General features: G+C 38.8%; 2 protein-coding genes across 2 annotated transcripts in view; both read right to left on the bottom strand.

The window, feature by feature from the left end:
- Positions 1-8,848: 8,848 nt before the first annotated feature.
- Positions 8,849-24,959, bottom strand: part of LOC131998188 (uncharacterized) — a 60,630-nt gene continuing 44,519 nt past the window's right edge. The window contains exons 4-7 of the mRNA XM_059370631.1: positions 14,129-14,326; positions 13,888-14,074; positions 13,735-13,816; positions 8,849-9,206 (exon numbers count right to left, since the gene is read on the bottom strand). Coding sequence (XP_059226614.1) covers positions 8,970-9,206; positions 13,735-13,816; positions 13,888-14,074; positions 14,129-14,326 — 704 coding nt within the window. The 3' untranslated portion in view covers positions 8,849-8,969. The remainder of the gene's footprint in view (positions 9,207-13,734; positions 13,817-13,887; positions 14,075-14,128; positions 14,327-24,959) is intronic.
- On the bottom strand, positions 18,636-24,510 carry LOC131998386 (uncharacterized). Its single transcript, XM_059370695.1, has 3 exons — positions 22,754-24,510; positions 19,605-19,740; positions 18,636-19,204 (listed from the first exon to the last, which is right to left on the bottom strand). Exons 1-3 carry the CDS (start codon positions 24,318-24,320, stop codon positions 19,192-19,194), a joined length of 1,716 nt encoding a protein of 571 aa, XP_059226678.1. The 5' UTR covers positions 24,321-24,510; the 3' UTR covers positions 18,636-19,191.

Below are 24,959 nucleotides of genomic sequence, written 5' to 3'. Positions count from 1 at the left end.
CAAATTTCAGCGAAATCGGTTAAGAACTGAAGCTTTTATGGGCTTTATACTCTTTCCCTGGAAATCGGTCGATATGGCAGCTATACCTTAATAAAGTCCGATTTGATCCATATTTGAGGCAGATGTAAGGAGACATAAAATAACCCTCTGTTTCGAATTTCAGCGAAATCGGTAATAAATAAAGCTTTTTATCGGCAGATCGGTCTATATGGCAGCTATACCTAAATATAGTCCGATTTGATCCATATTGGGGTGAGATATCAAGAGGCTTAAGATAACCCCCCATTTAAAATTTCAGTGAAATCGGTTAAAAGATAAAGTTTTTCTGGGCTTCAGGCCCTTATTCGGGAGATCAGTCTATATGGCAGCTATATCTAAATGAAGTCTGGTCTAAACCATATTTGGGTCCTATGTTAGGAGGTGTCAAACTACTCAATGTTTTAAATTTCAGCAAAATCGTTTAAAACGTATCACTTTTATGGGCTTTAGACCTTTTATCTGGAGATCGGTCTATATGGCAGCTATACCTAAATATAGTCCGATTTGATCCATATTTAGGTCAAATATTAGAAGGGTTAAGGTAAACCTCGTTTCAGATTTCAGCGTAATCGGATAATAAAGAAAGCATTTATGGGCTTCAGACCCTTTTTCGGCAGATCGGTAAATATGGCAGCTATATCTAAATATCTAAAACTACACACTTTTTCAAATATCAGCAAAATCGGATGAAAAATAAAGCATTTATGGGCATTAGACCCTTTATTGGAAAATCTGTCTATATAGCAGCTATATCCAAATATGGTCCGATTTGGCCAAGGATGGGGGTATATTAATTTTGTCATTCCGTTTACAACACATCGCAATACCCATTTCGACCCTATAAAGGTATACAAATTCTTGATCAGCGTAAAAATCTAAGACGTTCTAGACATGTCCGTCCGTCTGTCTGTTGAAATCACGCTACAGTCTTTAAAAAGTAGAGATTTTGAGCTGAAATTTTGCACCGATTCTTTTTTTGTCCATAAGCAGGTTAAGTTCGAAGATGTACTATATCGGACTATATCTTGATATAGCCCCCATATAGACCGATCCGACGATTTAGGGTCTTAGGCCCATAAAACCCACATTTATTATCCGATTTTGCTGAAATTTGGGGCAGTGAGTTGTGTTAGGCCCTTCGACATCCTTCGTTAATTTGGCTCAGATCGGTCCAGATTTGGATATAGCTGCCATATAGACCGATCCTCCGATTTATGGTGTTAGGCCCATAAAAGCCACATTTATTGTCCGATTTTGCTGAAATTTGGGACAGTGAGTTTGGTTAGGCTCTTCGACGTCCTTCTTTAATTTTGTCCAGATCGGTCAAGATTTGAACATAGCTGCCATATAGACCGATCTCTCGATTTAAGGTTTTGGGCCCATAAAAGAGGCATTTATTGTCCGATTTCGACGAAATTTGGGACAGTGCTTTGTGCCAAGCTCTTCGAAATTTTTATGCAACTTGGCCCAAATCGGTCCGGATTTGGATATAGCTGCCATGTAGACCGATATCTCAATTTAAAGTCTTGGCCTCATAAAAGGCGCATTTCTAATCCGATTTCACTGAAATTGGATACAGTGACTTATGTGAGGCTTTTCGACATCCGTGTCGTATATAGTTGAGATCGGTTTATTTTTAGATATAGCTAGTGTACTTATTAGTATTTGGTCCAAAACGGAACATATTTGGATATAACTGATATGGACACATAAGGTAAAAAATTTTCAGCGAATTTTGATGAAAGGTGGTTTACATATATACCCGAGGTGGTGGGTATCCAAAGTTCGGCCCGACCGAACTTAACGCCTTTTTACTTGTTGTCCATAAGAAGGTTAATTTCGCAGATAGGCCACATCGGACTATATCTTGATATAGCCCCCATATAAACCGATCCGCCGATTTAGGCCCATGAAAGCCACATTTCTTATCCGATTTTGCTGAACACAACTGTGAGTTGTGTTCGGCGCCTCGAAATTCTTCTTTAATTTTGCCCAGCCATATGGATCGATCTCTCGGTTTAAGGTTTTGGGCCCATAAAATGCGCATTTATTGTCCCATGTCGCCGAAATTTGGGACAGTGCGTTACGTTAAGCCCCTCGATATATTTCGGCATTTTGGCCTAGATCGATCAAGATTTGCATATGGCTGCTATATAGACTGATCTCTCGATGTAAGGTTTTGGGTCCATAAAAAACGCATTTATTGTCCAATGTCGCCGAAATTTAGGACTGTGAGTTGTGTAAGGCCCTCCAACATTATTCTTCAATTTGGCTCAAATCGGCCTAGATTTGGATATAGCTGCCATATACACCGATCTCTCGATTTATGGTTTTGGGGCCACAAAAGGCGCATTTATTGTCCGATTTCATTGAAATTCGGGACAGTGAGTTGTGTTAGGCTCTTCGACATTCGTGTCTTATACGGTTCAGAGCGGTTTGTTTTTAGATATAGCTACTAAAAAGATCAATATTTTGTTATACACAATTGAATAATGACTTGTACTGATGAGTATTTGGTCCAAATCGGAACATATTTCGATATAGGTGCTATAGTGCCTAAGCTAAGCATTTTTCACCGGATTTTGACGAAAGGTGGTTTACATATATAGCCGAGGTGGTGGGTATCTAAAGTTCGGCCCGCCCGAACTTAACGCCGTTATACTTGTTTGTTATTGTTCTACTTATTTGCCCATGACTGCATGGCCTTTTGTATCTAAGTTTAAAGAAAAAATATTATGGAAAGTAGACATGCAGTGGTTATTACAAACATCCACTGAGTCACACATTTACATAAATGTGCTCTTTTCTCTTCCAACACCCCCTTCATGATTAAGCAGCAGTCATCTTCAGCAAACAATAGACTTTTCAGCAGTAAGCCTGCTACTCTGCAATCGCAATACTGCTGCTGTAATAGCAGGACAACTGCAACAAAGCAGCAAAATTGGCAGACAGTGTTTGCTATTTTCAACAACTTTTTTTCTAACACTTTAAAATAGAATTGCAAAGTAAATATTTGTTTCTGGGTTAAGTTCGTATTTCACAGTGAAAATTTATGTTTTTCACGATTATTTTTTTTTTTTTAGGTTATAGGTTATAGAGCGATTCAGGCCGCATGCGGCACAGTTGTTGGAAGTCATAACGGAACACCACATGCAAAATTTCAATCAAACAAATATAGCGGCTTGTAAGGGCCACTTTAGCCAAATAGGGAGATGGGTTTATATGGGAGCTATATCAGGTTAAAAAACCGATTTGGACGATACTAGACACAGTTGTTGAACAACAACCAAATCGAAAAAAAATGCGCCTTGTAAGGACTCAAGAAGCCAAATCAGGAGTTCGGTTTATATGGGAGCTATATCTAAATCTAAACCGATTTCGACTTAACTTTACAGATATTGTGGAAGTCATTGAGGAAAGCGTTGTACAAAATTTTGGGAAGATTCAATAAATGCGTTTGCAGTGGCTCTAGCAGAGAAAATCGGGCTTATATGTATATGAGAGCTATAAACAAATCTTATCCGATTTCTATGAAATTCACCACTAATGCCGAGAGTCAAGAGAAATTCCTTCGTACCAAAAAATATTTGCATTATTACTGAAAGTAAAAAGGCATTAAGATCGGCCGGGCCGAACTTTGGATACCCACCACCTTGGGTATATATGTAAACCACAATCCGGTGAAAATTGGATTACTTATACTAAATATAAGTCACTGTTGAATAATGTAGAGCAAAATGTTGGTCTTTCTTGCAGTTATATCCAAATATAAACCGATCTGTACCATATAGGACACGTATGTGGGAAAGCCTACCATAAGTTACTGCGTCAAATTCCAACGAAATCGGATAATAAATGCGATTTTTATAGGGCCAAGACTTGAAATCGAGAGATCCTTCTAATGATCCCGTGGTGAAAATAGGGGGGGCGGACCCTCCCCCTTACCCTAATTTTCAGAAACGCCAGATCTCGGAGATGGATGGTGCGATTTAAATTTTAAATTTTGTGTGCTCTCATATGGTACCCTAAAAATAAAAATAAATGGTATCCAAATTTCGGATGGGGTACCTAGGGGGGCCGCCCCACCCTAAAACCTACCAAACATATATTAAGACCAATCATGACAATATGGGACTCAAATGAAAGATATTTAGAATGAGAAAACGTATCTGATACCCAATTGTCGAACCAAGTGCCAGGGGGACCACCCCAACCCCCAAAACACCCCTAAATCCGACATATTTACCGACCATGGCAATATGGGACTTAAATGAAAGGTATTTGCGAGTAGAATACGAATATGATATCCAAATGTGAGACCAAGTTTCTGGGGGTCCACCCCTTCCCCAAAACACCCCCCAAACAGGACTTATTTACTGACCATGGGAATATGGGGCTTTAATAAAAGGTATTTGAGTGTAGAATTAGAATCTGATATCCAAATATGGGACCAATTGTTTGGGGGGGGGGGGGGGGGGGCACCTCTCACCAAAAACATCCCCCAAAGGGGGAAAATTTGCAACCATAGCCATATGGGGCTCAAATGAAAGCTCTTTGGGAGTAGAGCACGAATCTGATATCAATATTAGGGAAAAGTGTCTATGGGGCCAACCCACCCCCACAACACCACCCAAATAGGAAGTATTTGCAGACTTTTGCCATATGAGGCTCAAAAAAGAGGGTTTTTAGAGTGGAACACGAATCCGATATGTATTTTCAAGGCCAACTCACTGAGTGGCCGCCCATTTCCCAAAACACCCCCAAGCCGGTCATGTTTGCCGACTATGGAAATATGGGGCTCAAATTAAAGGTATTTGGGAGTAGACCACGTATCTGATATCAACATTAGGGACCAACTTTCTAGGGGACGTACCACCACCATAACAACCCCCATATAGGCTGTATTTGCTCACCAAGACAATTTGGGTCGTATAGAGGGTGGAACTAAATATTTTTAGTTTTTAGGGCCAATACCCCAAACCGGACATATTTGCTGACTTTTGCAATAAGGAGCTTAAATGAGATTTGAAAACGAATGTGATATCCAATTTTGAGGCCAATGGCAATATCGGGTTCAAATAAATGAATGAGAAAAGAGCACGTTGCTGATTTTTCCGGGCCATATTTACCGACCATGTCAATGTGGAGCTTAAATTAAAGGTTTTTGGGGGTAGAGCAAAAATTGATACCCACTTTCGGGACCAATTTTCTGCGGGTCAACCCCTTTCCCAAAATATGGGGTTCAAATAAATGGTATATAGATTTATGAGAATAGAGCACGTTGCTGATATATTTTCCGGGCTAAGTGTTTGGGGGACCATCCCAATCCCCAAAACACCCCTAAATCGGCCATATTTACCGACCATGTCAATTGGAGCTTAAATTAAAGGTTTTTGGGGGTAGAGCAAGAATCGATACCCACGTTCGGAACCAATTTTGTGGGGGTCAACACCTTTCCCAAAATACCCCACAAGCAGCAACTTTTTAGTGACCATCGCAAAATGGGGCTCAAATGAAGGTATTTGGAAGTAGAATACGAATTTGATATCCAAATTTAGGGCATCACCCCTTCCCCAAAACACCTCTCAAAGGGTAAACATTTTTCGACCATGCCAATATGTGGTATTTAAGATTAGAAAACGAATTTGATAACCTATTTTGGGGCCATGGGTTTGGAGGACGCCTCATCGTGTAAATTCCCCTAAACCAATGGCAATATGGGGTGTAAATAAATGGTATTTGGAAGAAGTGCACGATGCTGATATTTTTTCAGGGCCAAGTGCCTGGGGGACCAACTCACCCCCGAAAACCCCCCTAAATCAGATATCATGAGGATATCGGACTGAAATAAAGTATTTTAAGAATGGAGTACACCTTACATCCAAACTAAAATTCCAAACTAAACCAATAGAGATCATATGGGATTCGGACAAAGGCATTTATATTGTTAAACAATTAGTCAAGCGATATACTACATTAGTAGCATGGTATTTCACTAAAAGCTCTTTAATTGTCGAAAATAAATATTCCAATGAAAATTTGTTCCATAAAAAGTTAAAGAAGGAGCAGCGGAGCGGGCCCGGGTCAGCTAGTATCTAAATAAAGTTCGATCTGAACCATATTTGGGGCAGATGTCGGGAGGCTTAAAATAACTCACTATTTTAAAATACAGCGATATCGGAAAATAAATAAAGCTTTTATGGGCTTCAGACCCCATATTGGCAGATCGGTGTATATGGCAGCTATATTTAAATAAAGTCCGATCTGAATCATATTTAGTTCAGATGTCGGGAGGCGCACAAAAACTCACTGTTTCAAATGTCAGCAAAATCGGATAAAATTTAAAGCATTTATGGGCATTAGACCCTTTACCGGCAGATCGGTCTATATAGCAGCTATATCCAAATATGGTCCAATTTGACCCGTGCAAGAACTTAACCTGCGTGCAGCAAAAAGGCGTACCTGTTCCAAATTTCAGCTCCATATTTCAATTTTTGAAGGGTGCAGGGTGACAACACACGGACGGACAGCCACACGGACATCGTTAAATAGTCTTAGAATTTTACCACGATCCGAAATACATATACTTTGCAGGGTCGGAAATTGATATTTCGGTCCCATAGGATAGGGGGTATATTCATGTAGTCATCCCATTTGCAACGCATCGAAATATCAATGTATTTCGGATCGTCGTTAAATTTTATGGTCTAATGCCCATAAAAACTTCATTTTTCCTCCGATTTTGCTGAAATTTTAAACAGTAGCCTGACCCAAATATGGTTCAGATTGGATTATATTTAGACATGGTTGCCATATAGACCGATCATCCGATAATGGGTCTGAAGCCCACAAAAGTTTTATTTATTACCCGATTTCGCTGCAATTCGAAACAGAGGGTTATTTTATGTCTCCTAATATCTGCCTCAAATACGAATCAAATCGGACTATATTTAGGTATGGCTGCCATATAGACCGATCTTCCCAATTAAGGGTCTGAAGTCCACAAAAGCTATATTTTTTAACCGATTTCGCTGAAAATTGAAACAGTGAGTAGTTTTAGGCCACCCGCCATCCGAGCCAAATATGGCAAAAACAAATAAAAAGGCGTTAAGTTCGGCCGGGCCGAACTTTAGATACCCACCACCTCGGGTATATATGTAAACCACCTTCCATCAAAATCCAGTGAAAATTCCATACCTTATGCCCAATAGCAGTTATATCGCAATATGTTCCGATTTGGACCAAATACTAATAAGTGCAAGTCATTGTTCCATTGTATATAACAAAATATTGGTCTTTTTTGTAGTTATATCTAAAAATAAACCGATCTGAACTATATACGACACGGATGTCGAAAAGCTAACATAAGTCAGTGTGTCAAATTTCAGTGCAATCGGATTAAAAATGCGCCTTTTATGCACCAAGACTTCAAATCGAGAGATCGGTCTATATGGCAGCTATATGCAAATCTTGATCGATCTAGACCAAATTGCAGAAATATGTGGAGGGGCTTAACTTAACTCTTTGTCCCAAGCTTCGGCAACATCGGACAAAAAATGCGCTTTTATGGCCCCAAAACCTAAAACCGAGAGATCGGTCTATATGGCAGCTATATTCAAATCTGGACCGATCTAAGCCAAATTGATGGAGAATGTCGAAGGGCCTAAGACAACTCACTGTCCCAAATTTCAGCAAAATCGGATAATAAATGTAGCGTTTATGGGCCTATCGCCCTAAATCGGAGGATCGGTCTATATGGCAGTTATATCCAAATCTGAACCGATCTGGGCCAAATTGGCGAAGAACGTTGAAGGGTCTAACACAACTCACTGTCCCAAATTTCAGCAAGATCGAATAATAAATGTGGCTTTTATGGCCTTAGACCCTAAATCGGAGGATCGGTCTATATGGCAGCTATATCCAAATCTGAACCGATCTGAGCCATATTAATGGAGGATATCGAAGGGCGTAAGACAACGCACTGTCGCAAATTTCATCAAAATCGGATAATAAATGTGGCTTTTATGGGCCCAAGACCCTAAATCGGCGGATCGGTCTATATGGGGGCTATATCAAGATATAGTCCGATATAGCCCATCTTCGAACTTAACCTGCTTTTGGACAAAAAAAGAATCTGTGCAAAGTTTCAGCTCAATATCTCTATTTTTGAAGACTGTAGCGTTATTTCAACAGACAGGCGGACAGTCGGACGGACATGTCTAGATCGTCTTAGATTTTTACGCTGATCAAGAATATATATATTTTATAGGGTCGGAAATGGATATTTCGATGTGTTGCAAACGGAATGACAAAATTAATATACCCCCATCCGTCGGTGGTGGGTATAAAACGGACTGTATTTAGATATAGCTGTCATATAGACCGATATGCCGGTTAAGGATCTGAAGCTCATAAAAGCTTTATTTATTACCAAATTTTGTTGAAATTTTAAATACAATATTCAACAGTGATATTTATAAGACCATCCAACGTCAGTGCCGAATTTGGGTGCATATGTTATCCAATTTTCATAGGATTGTGACGAAAGGGAGTTTACATACATACCCGAGGTGCTGGGTATCCAAAGTTCGGCGTGGCCGACCTTATTGCTTTATTGCCTTTTTACTTGGTTCTTGTTTATTTTACGCTCATTAGGGTGTGGAATATTCAATGGCGGTTTGGTTCTAACACTAATAACGGTGTGGTACTAAAACAAATCACAGATTGCTTGGTAAATGACTACCAGTGCGGTAATAAACTGATACCAAGCGGTACTAATCATTTTATATTTCATCCTTACCATGCAGTATTGCTTTGTTCCCATATGGTGCTGTTTATTTACAACATGTACAACAAGATTTGCATCCTTCAATTACAGTACAGGAATTTTATAAAATTAATTATCGTTTTTTAATGAATTTTTGAACATTCTACAATATTCCTTTAATCCTGTTGTAAAGCAATGTATTGATTTCATGGACGGTGCCCTCAAATTCTTCCTCCGGTATTTTTTGAAGCATTCTGTGAAAATTCTTGCAAACAATATCATATTTAGAGGGCTCAGGTTTTTCGTAGTTTTTGACACCTTTTTCATTTCTGTCCGCAATACGATTTTCAATGGCGTCCTTCATATCACTGGGATTAGATGCCGCATTGGAAGGTTTGGTCTGAAATAAAAAAAAAAAAAAAAATAAAAAATAAAATCGTGTAGTTTGGCCGGGGCGTATCTGATAAAAATTTATACAAAATAAATCTAGTTGAAGGGCATTATTTTATTGTGCATACCAAACATCTTTTTCTTCATACAAGGCTATAGATTGATTTGGACCGTATTTTACACAGTTGTTGCAAGTCGTACCAGAACACTACATGCAAAATTACAGCACAATAATTGCAGTTTGTAAGGGCCCAAGAAGTAAAATCGGGAAATCGGTTAATATGGGAGCTATGTCCAAATCTGAACCGATCGGGGCCAAATTGATGAATAATGTCGAGGGGCTTAACACAACTCACTGTCTCAAATTTCAGCAAAATCGAATAATAAATGTGGCTTTTATGGGCCTAAGACCCTAAATCGGAGGATCGGTCTATATATCGGCTATATCCAAATCTGGACCGATCTGAGCCAAATTGACGAAGGATGTTGCAGGGCCTAAAACAACTCACTGTCTCAAATTTCAGCAAAATCGGATAATAAATCGGCGGATCGGTCTATGTGGCAGCTATATCCAAATCTGGACCGATCTGGGCCAAAGTGAAAAAGAATGTCGAAGGGCTCAACACAAATCACGGTCTCAAATTTCAGCAAATTCGCATAATAAATGTGACTTTATGGGCCTTAGACCCAAAATCGGCCGAACGGTCTATATGGGGTCTATATCTAGATATAGTCCGGTATAGCCCATCTTCGAACTTAACCTGCTTATGGAGAAAAAAAAAATCTGTGCAAAGTCTCAGCTCATTATCTCCATTTTTGAAGACTGTAGCGTGATTTCAACAGACCTACGGACAGACGGACGGATATGTCTAAATCTTCTTAGATTTTTACACTGATCAAGTATATATATACTTTATAGGGTCGGAAATGGATATTTCCATGTGTTGCAAACGGAATGGCAAAATGAATATACCCCCATCCTTCGGTGGTGGGTATACAAATCCTTCCTGCCAAATTGCGAGAGAATCGATTAGTTGATAAATGACCAATACTGCTATAAGCAGTATTGCTGCAAATCGGACGAACATATATATGGGAGCTATATCCAAATCTGAACGGATTTTATCCAATTTCAAAAGCTTTCGCCTCTAGGCTGAAGAACGTGAACGTAAATTTGAAGACAATCGGATGAAAATTGCGACCTGTAGTTTGTACAAAAATTAACATGGACATGGACAGACAGACGGACATAGCTAAATCGAAACAAAAACTGATTCTGAGTCGATCGGCATACATGTCAATGGATCTGTCTCTCTTCCTTTCTAATTCACTAAGTTATAATACCCTGCACCACTGTAGTGGTGTAGGGTATAATAAAACATCTTCTTTTAATTTGCTAAGCCACAATGTCTTTGCAACAAGAACAAGTAATTGTTTAATATTTTATGACCATTTAGCGAAGAAAGGTGGATTTAATTATGTTGACATAAAATAGCACCTGCTGGCTTATCGTCATAAGTTTACTTTTCCCACAACCATAGGATGGGGATATACTTTTCTAGTCATTTCGTTTGTAACACCTCTAAATATTCGTCTAAGACCCCACAAGGTATTGGGTTGCCCAAAAAGTAATTGCGGATTTTTTAAAAGAAAGTAAATGCATTTTTAATAAAACTTAGAATGAACTTTAATCAAATCTACTTTTTTTACACTTTTTTACTAAAGCAAGCTAAAAGTAACAGCTGATAACTGACGGAAGAAAGAATGCGATTACAGAGTCACAAGCTGTGAAAAAATTTGTCAACGCCGACTATATGAAAAATCCGCAATTACTTTTTGGGCAACCCAACAGATAAATTATTGATTTTCTCGACGTTCTGAGTCGATCTAGCCGTCTGTCGAAATCACGATAGCGGTCGAACGCGTAAAGCTAGTCGCTTGATATTTTGCACAGATACTTAATATTGATTTAGCTCGATGGGGATTGCAAATGAACCCTCACTGAATGCTCAGATTAAGCTTGAGTATACCCCTCTAAACTGTTTAGTGATCATCGTTGTCACGAAAAGCTTAGTTGCGAGCTGCCTGGAGCGTCCCCAGATTGCGGATAGTGGAAGAAGTGAAGCACACGGAGTAGCTGCAACTACAGTCGCGGACAATCAGCGGCTCTTGCATAAACACTAAGTGCCAATGATGCTCGATATGACAAGTCGATTTTTTTTGCACCTTTAAATTACCATTGATCGTCTTGTTCCCGCGGCGATCCGGGAACGAGCTTGCTCATCTTTGGAGCCTGCCGAGGATCGCCACCTACACTTACAGACTACATCAGTAGCAATCTCGAGGCACAAAGAAAAATGTTTACCTTTCAAGCTCCTAAAAGCTCTAATTTGTATTCAAATTTGCAGAAATAAGCTAGAGAGAGATATCCGTAGATTGTTATAGACAATCTTTTTGGGCCCCCTATTATACCCTCCGCCATAAGATGGGGGGTATACTAATTTCGTCATTTCGTTTGTAACTACTCGAAATATTCGTCTGAGACCCCATAAAAAATATATATTCTTGATCGTCGCGACATTTTATGTCGATCTAACCATGTCCGTCCGTCTGTCCGTTCGTCTGTCTGTCCGTCCGTCTGTCTGTCCGTCCGTCCGTCCGTCCGTCGAAAGCACGCTAACTTCCGAAGGAGTAAAGCTAGCCGCTTGAAATTTTGCACAAATACTTCTTATTAGTGTAGGTCGGTTGGTATTGTAAATGGGCCATATCGGTCCATGTTTTGATATAGCTGCCATATAAACCGATCTTGGGCGTTGACTTCTTGAGCCTCTAGAGTGTGCAATTCTTATCCGATTTTAATGAAAATTTGCATGACGTCTTCTGTTATGATATCCAAAAACTGTGCCAAGTATGGTTAAAATCTGTCCATAACTCGATATAGCTGCCATATAATCCGATCTTGGGTCTTGACTTCTTGAGCCTCTAGAGGGCGCAATTCTTATCCGATTGGAATGAATTTTTGCATGAAGTATTTTGTTATGATATCCAACAACTGTGCCAAGTATGGTTAAAATCGGGCCATAACTCGATATAGCTGCCATATCAACCGATCTTGGGTCTTGATTTCTTGAGCCTCTAGAGGGCGCAATTCTTATCCAATTGGAATGAATTTTTGCACGAAGTATTTTGTTCTGATATCCAACAAGTGTGCCAAGTATGGTTAAAATCGGGCCATAGCTCTATATAGCTGCCATATAGTCCGATCTTGGGTCTTGACTTCTTGAGCCTCTAGAGGGCGCAATTCTTATCCGACTGGAATGAATTTTTGCACGAAGTATTTTGTTATGATATCCAACAACTGTGCCAAGTATGGTTAAAATCGGGCCATAGCTCTATATAGCTGCCATATAATCCGATCTTGGGTCTTGACTTCTTGAGCCTCTAGAGGGCGCAATTCTTATCCGATTGGAATGAATTTTTGCACGAAGTATTTTGTTATGATATCCAAAAACTGTGCCAAGTATGGATCAAATCGGTCCATAACCCGATATAGCTGTCATATAAGCCGAGGAGGAGGGCGCAATTCCTAACCGATTTGGCTGAAATTTGGCATTACGTATTTTATTCTTACTCTCAACTACTGTGTCAAATAAGGTTCAAATCGGTTCATAACCTGATATAGCTGTCATATAGACCGATCTGGGATATTGACTTCTTGAGCCTCTAGAGGTCGCAATTATTATCCGATACGCCTGAAATTTTGTACGACAGATCCTCTCATGACTATTAACATTCGTGTTTATTATGGTCTGAATCTGTCTATAGCCCGATACAGCTCCCATATAAATCGATCTCTCTATTTTACTTCTTGAGCCCCCAGAGGGCGCAATTCTTATTCGAATTGGCTGACATTTTACATAGGTCTCCAACATATAATATAATTGTGCTCCAAACTGGACTATATCTTGTTATCGCTCTAATAGCAGAGCAAATCTTTTCTTATATCCTTTTTTGCCTAATAAGAGATGCCGGGAAAAGAACTCGACAAATGCGATCCATGGTGGAGGGTATAAAAAATTCGGGCCGGCCGAACTTGGCACGCTGTTACTTGTTTTTTTTTTTTTTTTTTTAGTTTGGGGAATTCTGTCCTTTAAGGCCTTTCTTACAAATAATGCTTATGAAATGGGACCAACTGTAAAGTATTCTTCTCACTTGAAGCTTTCTTTTGATGGCGATTTTTCCAAAATCTGCCCGAAATTCCCTGAGATATATTAATTTTAAATTTCTGTTTCACAATTACCCATACGTGGTTCGTGGCTCGGCTAAAACAACCTTAACTTTACACTGTTCCAATAACATCCGATGAACACTGCAATCTTTATGTTGCGTTCGAATTTTTCACATTACTAAAACCGCTTAAGAAGATTTGCTGCAAATTTTCTCAAAAAAAAATGGATTTCCTTAAGTGAAACCCAGGGATTGAATTCTCAATGAATACTGAAATTGAATTTCATTACAATATTTTACGGTGTACTTACATATGAAACACTCGAGCATCCCGCTGACATGTTTTCATTTTTAGCCCTTGAGCTGTCATCGTTTAAGCCATGTTTAGACTTCCTTTGTTCCAAAGAGATGTAAAAGAAGTTAATATTGATGTTCTAAACAATGGCTGGAGACACAGAGTTTACCTTGGTATTTTACATGAAGTGGGCCAAAATGACATCGCATCCCTAAATTCCCAGTAGTTGGTATTGTCATCCTCAATCAACGGCTTATCGAGAACTTTGCCACCATCATCACCAGACTTGCGGTTTTTGTTTTTGTGATACCTCTTTGCATCTCGTAGTGACCTCCACGCAGATTTACATGCTGAAACTGGCATACAATTGTTGTACAAGTTTCACGAGATTCTTGACAATAACCACATACCAGGTTTTCCTAATTTTGCGCTTATTTCTTGCCAAGCCGCTTTCAGGGCATCGGTGTTGCAGTATTTTGGATGGGTCTCGTCCCAAATTAATTTGTTGCTCCGTATCTCACTTGCCAACAGATGTTTCTCGGCGGCACTAAAACGATTCGTTTCATATCGTCCTCTTGGGGTTTGAGTTGTTACTGGTTGTTCACTATGTACACTAGAAGGATTCTTTTTGTACGTTCCTTCTGGGGTTTGAGTTGTTACTGGTTGTTCATTATCCAATGCTTTTCGTGTTAGCTTTGGACAATCCAACTTGGAACTGGCTGTAAAACTAAAAGTAGAATTATTTAAGTAAAATCAAATGAGAGCGTGTTGAGACGGCCGGGGATACTTTGGAGTTTCTCCTGCCATGCATTTGATTTGTCAAGTAATTTCTCCGATTCTTTACATAATCCAAATTGGATGCAATATGCCACGGGTGTTGGAACTAGAGTGATTAATAAACCCACATTTCATAAAATCAGTTTTCGAACAATGCGAAAAATGGGATTCTTTAAAACAAAAAAAAAAAAAAAAAAAAACCGTTTGAACCGGTTATTTCTTATCAAAGTAAAACCATTTAAAATTGCACAAATTAACCTTAAGATGAAGCCATAAGTAGTTTAATGCAAAGGACTAAATTTTCTGAATATTCGAATCCTGAAATTTAGGATGGATGGTTCTCTAAAGCCTAGTACTGACTTCGACTTTTCGTCCGAACGACGGTCAAAACGCATTATAAAACAAGTAAAAAGGCGTTAAGTTCGGCCGGGCCGAACTTTGGATACCCACCACCTCGGAAATATACGTAAACCACCTTTCAAAAAAATTCGGTGAAAAATTCAAAACTTATGTTCCATATAAGTTATATTAACATAAGACTTTGTCAAATTTCAGTGAAATCGGATTATAAATGCGAACTTTATGGGGCCAAGACTTTAAATCGACATATCGGTCTACATGGCAGCTATATCCAAATCTGGACCGATTTGGCCCAAGTTGCATAAAAATGTCGAAGAGCCTAACATAAAGCACTGTCCCAAATTTCGGCGAAATCGGATAATAAATGCCTCTTTTATGGGCCCTAAACCTTAAATCGAGAGATCGGTCTATATTGCAGAAGGAAGTCGAAGGGCTTAACCTAACTCACTGTCCTGAATTTCGGCGACACCGGACAATAAATGCACCTTTTATGGGCCCAAAACCTGAAATAGAGAGATCGGTCTATATGGCAGCTATATCCAAAACTGAACCGATCTGTGGCATATTGAAGGATTATGTCGAGGGGCTTAACTTAACTTACTGTCCCAAATTTCGGCGACATCGAACAATAAATGAGCATTTAATGGACCCAAAAACTGAAATCGAGGGATCGGTCTATATGACAGCTATATCCAAAACTGGACCGATCTGGACCAATTTTACGAAGGATGTTGAGGGCCTTACACAATTCACTGTCCTGAATTTCATCAAAATTTGGATAATAAATGTGGCTTTTGTGGGCCTAAGACCCTAAATCGGAGGATCGGTCTATATGGCAGCTATATCCAAATCTGGACCGATCTGAGCCATATTGACGAAGGATATTGAAGGGCCTAACACAACTCGTTGTCCCAAATTTCAACAAAATCGGATAATAAATGTGGCTTTTATGGCCCTAAGACCCTAAATCGGCGAAACGGTTTATATGGGGGCTATATCAAGATATAGTCCGATATAGCCCATCTTCGAACTGAACCTGCTTATGGACAAAAAAAGAATCTGTGCAAAATTTCAGCTCAATATCTGTATTTTTAAAGACTGTAGCGTGATTTCAACAGACAGACGGACGGACATGTCTAGATCGTCTTAGATTTTTACGCTGATCAAGAATATAGGGGTCGGGAATGGATATTTCGATGTGTTGCAAACGGAATGACAAAATGAATATACCCCCATCCTTCGGTGGTGGGTACAAAAATTGGTGAAGAAGAAAATGCGACCATATTCCGTAGAAGTGGTACTGAGAGCAAAATAGTACACTCATAGAAAAAATTCTGCTAATAGTAGCAAACACAGTCTGCTGGTTGTTAGTAGTTAAGTTTACTGCTATTACAACATTAGGTCTGCTATTATAGCTAAACGTCCCAATAGCTATATATATCTTTCTTCCGATGTGGCCTTTTAAGTGTTTAGTATCCACATTTTAAGTCCGATCCCTGCAAAATCTAGCATAGGATGTTTCGTGTGACGTCATAATACGTGAGCAAAATTTCATCAAATTCGGTTTAGATTTAGATATAGCTCCTATTTATATATTTCATCCGATTTGACCTATATAAGCTGTAGAAGTCACAATCTTGGTGCGATCTTTACCAAATATGCCATGTAGTGCTTTTTGTGACGTCCAAAAATGTGTGCAAAATTCATCAAAATCGGATCAGATTTAGATATAGCTGCCATATACATCTTTTATCCGAGATGCCTTTTAAAGAGAAATTGTGGAGAAGCCACAATTTTGGTCTGATCTTTACCAAATCTGAAACAAAGTGCTTTTTTGAACGTCCTAATATATGTGCAATAGTTCTTCAGAATCGGATCAGACTTAGATATAGCTTCCATATATATCTTTCATTCGATATGGTCTTTTAAGGCTGTTGTAGCCACAATTTTGGTCCGATCCTTACAAAATTTAACACGAAAAGTTTTATTTTACGTCCCAATGCCTGTGCAAAATTTCATTAAAGTAGATAGTTCGGCCGGGCCGAATCTTATATACCCTCCACCATGGATCGCATTTGTCGAGTTCTTTTCCCGGCATCTCTTCTTAGGCAAAAAAGGGATATAAGAAGAGATTTGCTCTGCTATGAGAGCGATATCAAAATATGGTCCGGTTTGGACCACAATTAAATTATATGTTGGAGACCTGTGTTAAATGTCATCCAATTCGAATAAGAATTGCTCCCTTTGGGGGCTCAAGAAGTAAAATAGAGAGATCGATTTATATGGGAGCTGTATCGGGCTAAAGACCAATTCAGGCCATAATAAACACGTATGTTGATGGTCATGAGAGAATCCGTCGTACAAAATTTCAGGCAAATCGGATAATAATTGCGACCTCTAGAGGCTCAAGAAGTCAAGATCCCAGATCGGTTCATATGGCAGCTATATATGAGGTTATGAACCGATTTAAACCTTATCAAGAACCGACGATCAAGAATATATATACTTTATGGGGTCTCAGACGAATATTTCGAGTAGTTACAAACAGAATGACGAAATTAGTATACACCCCATCCAATGGTGAAGGGCATAAAAATCAATTTGTGTTTGTTTGTAGGTTTGTTTGTTTGTATGTTTGTGTGTTCCTTATAGACTCAGAAACGGCTGAACCGATTTTCTTCAAATTTTCACAGATGGTGCATAATGACTCCGTGGTGAAAATAGGGAACATCTTTTGATATCTGAAGGTGGGGCGGACCCTCCCCCTTACCCTAATCTTCAGAAACGCCAGATCTCGGAGATGGGTGGTGCGATTTAAGCGAAATGTTGTGTTCTCTCATATATAGTACCCTAGAAATAAAAATTTAGTATCCAAATTTCGGATGGGGTACCTAGGGGGGCTGCCCCACCCTAAAACTTACCAAACATATATTTCGACCAATCACGACAATATGGGACTCAAATGAAAGGTATTTAGGATAAGAAAACGTATCTGCTATCTAATTGTCGGACAAAGTGCTAGGGGGACCACCCCAACCCCCAAAACTCCCCTAAATCGGACATGTTTAGCGACCATGACAATATGGGACTCAAATGAAAGGTATTTGCGAATAGAATACGAATCTAATATCCATATGTGGGACCACGTTTCTGGGGGTCCACCCCTTTTCCAAAACACCCCCCAAACAGGACTTATTTACTGACCATGGGAATATGGGACTTAAATAAAAGGTATCTGAGAGTAGAATACGAATCTGATATCCAAATATGGGACCACGTGTTTGGGGGCCGTCTCTGCCCAAAAACATCCCCCAAAGGGGACAAATTTACGACCATAGCATTATGGGGCTCAAATGAAAGGTCTTTGGGAGTAAAGCACGCATTTGATATCAATATTCGGGAAAAGTGTCTATGAGGCCGAAACACCCCCAAAGGAAAAATTTTTTTCGACCATGCCAATATGTGGCTGAAAAGAAAGGTATTTGAGATTAGAACACGAATTTGATAGCCTGTGTTTGGGGGACGCCTCATCCTGTAAACTCTTCTTAAGCCAATGGCAAAATAGGGTTTAAATAAATGGCATTTGAGGGAAGAGCACCAAGCTGATATTTTTCTGGGCTATGTATCTAGGGGAACACCTCTCCCCCGAAAACACCACTAAATCAGCCATCATGAGAATGCCGGCCTGAAATGAAGTATTCTAAGAATGGAGTACACCTTACATCTCACTTAAATTCGTAGACCAATAACGTTCATGTGGGATTCAGATAAAGGCACTTATATTGTTAAACTGTTCGTCAAGTTGGCATGGTATTTCGCTAAAAGATCTTTAATTGTCCAAAATAAATATTCCAAGGAAACTTTTGTTCCATATAAAGCAAAAGAAGGCGCAGCGGAGCGAGCCTGAGTCAGCTAGTGGTCTAATAAATACAAGACACATTTTTGAAGTTTGTAGAGTGATAACAACAGACAGACGGACAGGGCAGACACACGGACATAGTTAAATCGTCTTAGAAATTTGCGACGATCCGAAATATATATACTTTGTAGGGTCGGAAATTGATAGTTCGATGTGGAACGGTCGGAGGGACATTGCTTAAACAACTTGGAATTTTACGACGATCGAGAATACTTTTAGTTTATACGATTGCAGGCCAATATTTCGAGGGGTTACCATATATCTTTTGCTGTAGCGAAAATTTTTGGCTCTTACAAATGTTTTAAATTTTCTAGTAAAAGGGCAACCCTTTACCACAGACGTAGTTGCTAAAGGTTAATTCCGTTTATGGCTAGGGTTGATAGTTATTGTATTTCAAAAAAAGTGGCAAATTCACGATTAACAACGAACACTGAAACGAAATTTAGCACAGTTAATATGTAATGAGGACTTCGATTTGTATATCGCAAAGACATTCCAAACTATCTATTTTTTTTTCCGCGTCTGATCGTTGGAATAAATATTGGGTTGCCCAAAAAGTAATTGCGGATTTTTCATATAGTCGGCGTTGACAAATTTTTTCAACGGCTTGTGACTCTGTAATTGCATTCTTTCTTCTTTCTTCTGTCAGTTGTCAGCTGTTACTTTTAGCTTGCTTTAGAAAAAAAGTGTAAAAAAAAGTATATTTGATTAAAGTTCATTCTAAGTTTTATTAAAAATGCATTTACTTTCTTTTAAAAAATCCGCAATTACTTTTTGGGCAACCCAATGCAATCCATGAAAGTCATTTAGATGAATATTGAAAAACATACCAGTCTGTATTTGCCATTGTCATCCCCTTCTTCCAAAGAATAATAGGAATTACGTGGAGATGTTCTTCCATACGTATATGAGACAACAATTCTTCAAAGCTTTTCTCTCTACAGTATTTCTTCAGGAATTTAAGATCTAAAAAGAATAAAGAGCAAAAGAGCAAACATGTAAAAAGGCGTTAAATTAGGCCTAACTTCGAACTTTGGATACCCACCACCTCGGGTATATATGCAAACCACGTTTCATCGAAATCCGGTGGAAAATGCATACCTGCATGCCCTATAGCAGCTATATCGATATATGTTCCGATTTGGACCAAATACTAATAAGTACAAATACAATCGGTAGCTACATCTAATAATGAACCGATCTCAACCATATACGACACGGATATCGAAAAGCCTAATATAAGTCACTGTGTCAAATTTCAGTGAAATCGGATTATAAATGCTCCTTTTATGGGGCCAGGACTTAAAATCGAGAAATCGGTCTATATGGCAGCTATATTCAAATCTGGACCGAATTCGGCCAAGTTGCAGAAACATGTCGAAGAGCCTAAAAAACCCCACTGTCTCAAAATTCGGCATCATCAGACAATCAATGAGCCTTCCATGGCCCCAAAACCTTAAACCGAGAGAACGGTCTATGTGGCAGCTATATCCAAAACTGGACCGAATTTCAGCAAAATCGGATAATAAATATGGCTTTTATGGGCCTAAGACCCTAAATCGGTGGATCGGTCTATATGGGGGCTATATCAAGATATAGTCCGATATAGGCCATCTTCGAACTTAAGCTGCTTATGGACAAAAAAAAGAATCTGTGCAAAGCTTCAACTCAATATCTTTATATATAAAGACTGTAGCGTGATTTCAACAGACAGACGAACGGGCATGACTAGATGGCCTTAAATTTTAACGCTGATCAAAAATATGTATACTTTATAGGGTCGGAAATGGGTATTTCGATGTGTTGCCCACGGAATGACAAAATGAATACCCACCCCCATCCTTCGGTGGTGGGTATAAAAATTGAGGTAACTTTACTAATTTCACCGTAACCGAAGAATTTTGGCCATTTTTCGATTTTAAAACAAGTACAAGCGTGCTAAGTTCGACCGGGCCGAATCTTGTATACCCTCCACCATGGATCGCATTTGTCGAGTTTATATATAAGGATATAAGAAAAGATTTGCTCTGCTATTAGAGCGATATCAAGATATGGGCCATTTTGGACCACAATTACATTATATGTTGGAGACCTGTGTAAAATTTCAGCCAATTCGAATAAGAATTGCGCTCTTTGTGAGCTCAAAAAGCAAAATAGAGAGATCGATTTATATGGGAGCTGTATCGGACTATGGACCGATTCAGATCATAATAAACACGTTTGTTGATGGTCATGAGAGAATCCGTCGTACAAAATTTCAGGCAAATCGGATAATAATTGCGACCTCTAGAGGCTCAAGTAGTCAAGTCCACAGATCTGTTTATATGACAGCTATATCAGGTTATAGACCGATTTGAACCGTACTTGGCACAGTTGTAGGATATCTTAACAAAATACTACGTGCCAAAATTCATTCAAATTGGATAAGAATTGCGACCTCTAGAGGCTGAAGAAGTCAAGTCCACAGATCTGTTTATATGACAGCTATATTAGGTTGTGGACCGATTTGAACCATACTTCGCACAGTTGTTGGGTATCATAACAAAACACGTCGTGCAAAATTTCATTCCAATCGGATAAGAATTGCGCGCTCTAGAGGCTCAAGAAGTCAAGACCCCAGATCGGTTTATATGGCAGCTATATTAGATTATAAACCGATTTGAACCATACTTCGCACAGTTATTGGATATCATAACAAAACACGTCGTGCAAACTTTCATTCCAATCCGATAAGAATTGCGCGCTCTAGAGGCTCAAGAAGTCAAGACCCCAGATCGGTTTATATGGCAGCTATGTAAGGTTATGGACCGATTTCAACCATACTTGGCACAGTTGTTGGATATCATAACAAAACACGTCGTGCAGAATTTCATTCCAATCGGATAAGAATTGCGCCCTCTAGAGGCTCAAGAAGTCAAGACCCAAGATCGGTTTATATGGCAGCTATATTAGGTTATAAACCGATTTGAACCATACTTCGCACAGTTATTGGATATCATAACAAAACACGTCGTGCAAAATTTTATTCCAATCGGATAAGAATTGCGCACTCTAGAGGCTCAAGAAGTCAAGACCCCAGATCGGTTTATATGGCAGCTATATAAGGTTATGGACCGATTTGAACCATACTTGGCACAGTTGTTGGATATCATAACAAAACACGTCGTGCAGAATTTCATTCCAATCGGATAAGAATTGCGCCCTCTAGAGGCTCAAGAAGTCAAGACCCAAGATCGGTTTATATGGCAGCTATATCAAAACATGGACCGATATGGCCCATTTACAATACCAACCGACCTACACTAAAAAGAAGTATTTGTGCAAAGTATTTGTCCCCATCCTATGGTGGAGGGTATAAAAAAAATGTATGGTGAACCCAACAAAATCAAAACCTGGCTACGTCCCTGGAGGGGCGCTATATCCAAATCTGAACCAATTTCTATTAAATTCACCAGTAATATCGATACTCATTGAAACATTGTGCCAAATTTCGTGACATTCGTTTCACAAATGACGATATTGTTGCCATATTTGTCGAAATATGACGAAAATTTGTATGGGAGATATATCCAAATCTAAACCGATGTCTTCCGGTTTCAATAGGTTTTCCTATCTGGGGCCTAAAATATGTGTGTGCCGAATATGAAGACGATGGGATGAAAATTGTGATCTGTACTTTGTACACAAATTAACATGGACAGAGGGACATTGCTATCGGGTCAGAAAGCGATTCTGAGTTGATCGGTGTAATTATCAATGGATCTATCTCTATTCCTTTGGGGTGTTACAAACGAAGTCACTACCATGTACCACAGTAGTGGTGTAGGGTATACAAATTGTTAATGAAAAATGTGTGAAATATCAACTTTTGTTGAAGTTTCTCACAACTAAACACAGAGTACCCTGCTAATGCTAAAGCTTGTTGAACATTTTTTTTTATTTTTTTTTTTATTGAAAAAGGCAGATAGTTTATACTCACCCATTTGAACGCCGGCCACATAAATTGATGTTAAAAATGCAGGAAACCTTGGATGTCCAATTATATGAGATATAATATCTTTATCATAGAAGAAGGTATGAAAAAGCATTTTAATTTTGGGATTTTGATTTAACAGTTCTAGCCAAACATTTAAATCTTTTTTATAATTGCCATTACAATAGGATAGTGTTAAAGTGGTGATATTGGTTCGAAGATTTGGACAACATGGGATACGGTCCCAACAGGAATGCAAAAATTCCATCTTGAGTTCTTTCAGCGAGGGAATTTTCAACAAGGTCTCAACTTTTTCCCATTTTTCGATGCTCTCGAGTCGAATTTCTAGCTTTTGAAGATACTTGAGGTTACAGAAAGCTGATATTTCAGAGCTTGATGGATGCATAATTAAAGTCTTCAGGTTAGGAATCAGGTCCAATACTAACTGTTCAGCGTCATTGAAGGTGAGATTATTTAAGTGTTCACTATGCCCATCCAGCTGGATCCAATTGTCTAATATGATTTCTTTCAAAACCAGAGTTTCTATAGCATGGGGTAGGGGAAATTTTCTAAGATATATATGAACTTCTCTAGAAGAATAGGGTAAATCTATCGTCAATTTCCTGAGGTTGTGCTTCCGAGATAGAATTTCTTTCATCTGATTAAAAGACAAAGTTGAACGAATAATATTAAATTCTTTCAGACTTCTAGGTAAAATGAAGCTGTTGTATTCCGAATAAGGGATGTAGCTTAGATTTAAGACTTCAAGTAGGGGAAATGAATTTCCTAACCTATATACATCGATTTCCTTATAATCGGTTGGGCCACCACGCAAGGTAAGCGACTTTACGCCCGACGCTTTGTCCAAAAAAGCTTCCAAGCAAGACAGCTGTACATCCAATACCTTCAATGATTCGCAACAGTTGGGTTGATAACTTTGTTCGGCATCCCAGTTGGTTATTAAAGAAGTATCTTCAAATTTGAATACCTCCAGCTTTAGCTCGCTTAACAGCTTAAAAATGAGTTGACATTCAATGTTTGAAATGTAACCTTCTTCAACTTCTTCAATCCACAACTTCAATTCTAATTCCCTTAAATTTTTCATCTTTGGTAAATTCTCCAATAATGTTGCAAAACCCTCTGGAGATCGATGTGTAACCTTTAATGTGGACAATTGCGGTTTCTGTGCAGCTATCTGCTTAATCACATCCAAACTAATATGCGCGCCATCAATACACAGAGCTTTCAGTTTTGTAAAGGGCCGATAGTCCATGAGTTCGTCAGCCGATAATTCTTCAACGCACGCTGCATAATATCCCAGAAATTCCTTTAATTCATTGGGTGAAAGCACCAATCGATTCATCTCACCCCCATTGTAAACTAAATTGTAAACTCGATGCGCTTTTATTTTCAAATGGCGATAATCAATGGGCAATATGTATTTGTCGAAAACATTTTGGGTTGCACTACACACTTGCGCCAATCTGAATTGGTCTTTCAAAGGTAAAAATTTAAATATTCTCTCTAGGATTTTCTCTAACGCAAAAACTTCCTTTGAGTTTTCAACAGACATTTTGACTAAAGTTCTTTATTTTTGGTTTTTTGCTATTCAATAGTCAAAATTGTTTTTCCACGAATTTTTATTGACCACTCATAGTTATGTTATCTGGTTGCTGCTATTTATTTATTTCTCCTGTGTTATCAGTTTTTATATTCAAAAATTTTCTTCCACTTCTATGGTGTTCTTCCACCAAAATTTCATTGAACACACTGGGGGTTATGTTATCTGGTGGCTGCTATTTATTTCTCCTGTGTTATCAGCTTTTATATTCTTCTATACCCCGGAATAGGAAAGATAGGTATACTCACTTTGTCATTTAATTTGTAATATCGCTATATATTGCACTGTACAAAAGCAAATCGGGAGCATGGAAAATTCCAAATGGTCAGTGGAGTTTGAATCAGGATCAGGCCAACCTTTTTTTTAGGGCCCCGTCTATATAACCTTCAATGGAGGTTACATTTTGGCTATATATTTGAGATATATTATTATTTGTACCGTTATAATGATTCAAACATACCAAAAAGGATCTTCAAATTTGGAATCAAGTACTTGGGGGGGAACGCCCCCCAAGCAATAAATACCCCACAAACCCACCGAAACAGATATATACAGCCATCGGTACAATATGGACTTGATTGAAGGGTATTT

Source organism: Stomoxys calcitrans, chromosome 1 (genome assembly GCF_963082655.1).
Source record: "Stomoxys calcitrans chromosome 1, idStoCalc2.1, whole genome shotgun sequence".
In the NCBI taxonomy this organism is placed as follows: domain Eukaryota; kingdom Metazoa; phylum Arthropoda; class Insecta; order Diptera; family Muscidae; genus Stomoxys; species Stomoxys calcitrans.
The sequence above is the reverse complement of the archived record's forward strand: the minus strand, read 5'-3'. Positions and strand labels throughout refer to the sequence as shown.

Excerpts from the sequence above, each read along its gene's own strand:
- LOC131998386 (XM_059370695.1), bottom strand. The coding sequence starts at position 24,320 with ATGTCTGTTGAAAACTCAAAGGAAGTTTTTGCGTTAGAGAAAATCCTA. Across the intron at positions 19,741-22,753 it reads TGTGGCCGGCGTTCAAATGG|ATCTTAAATTCCTGAAGAAA; the intron begins GTGAGTATAAAC and ends TATTCTTTTTAG.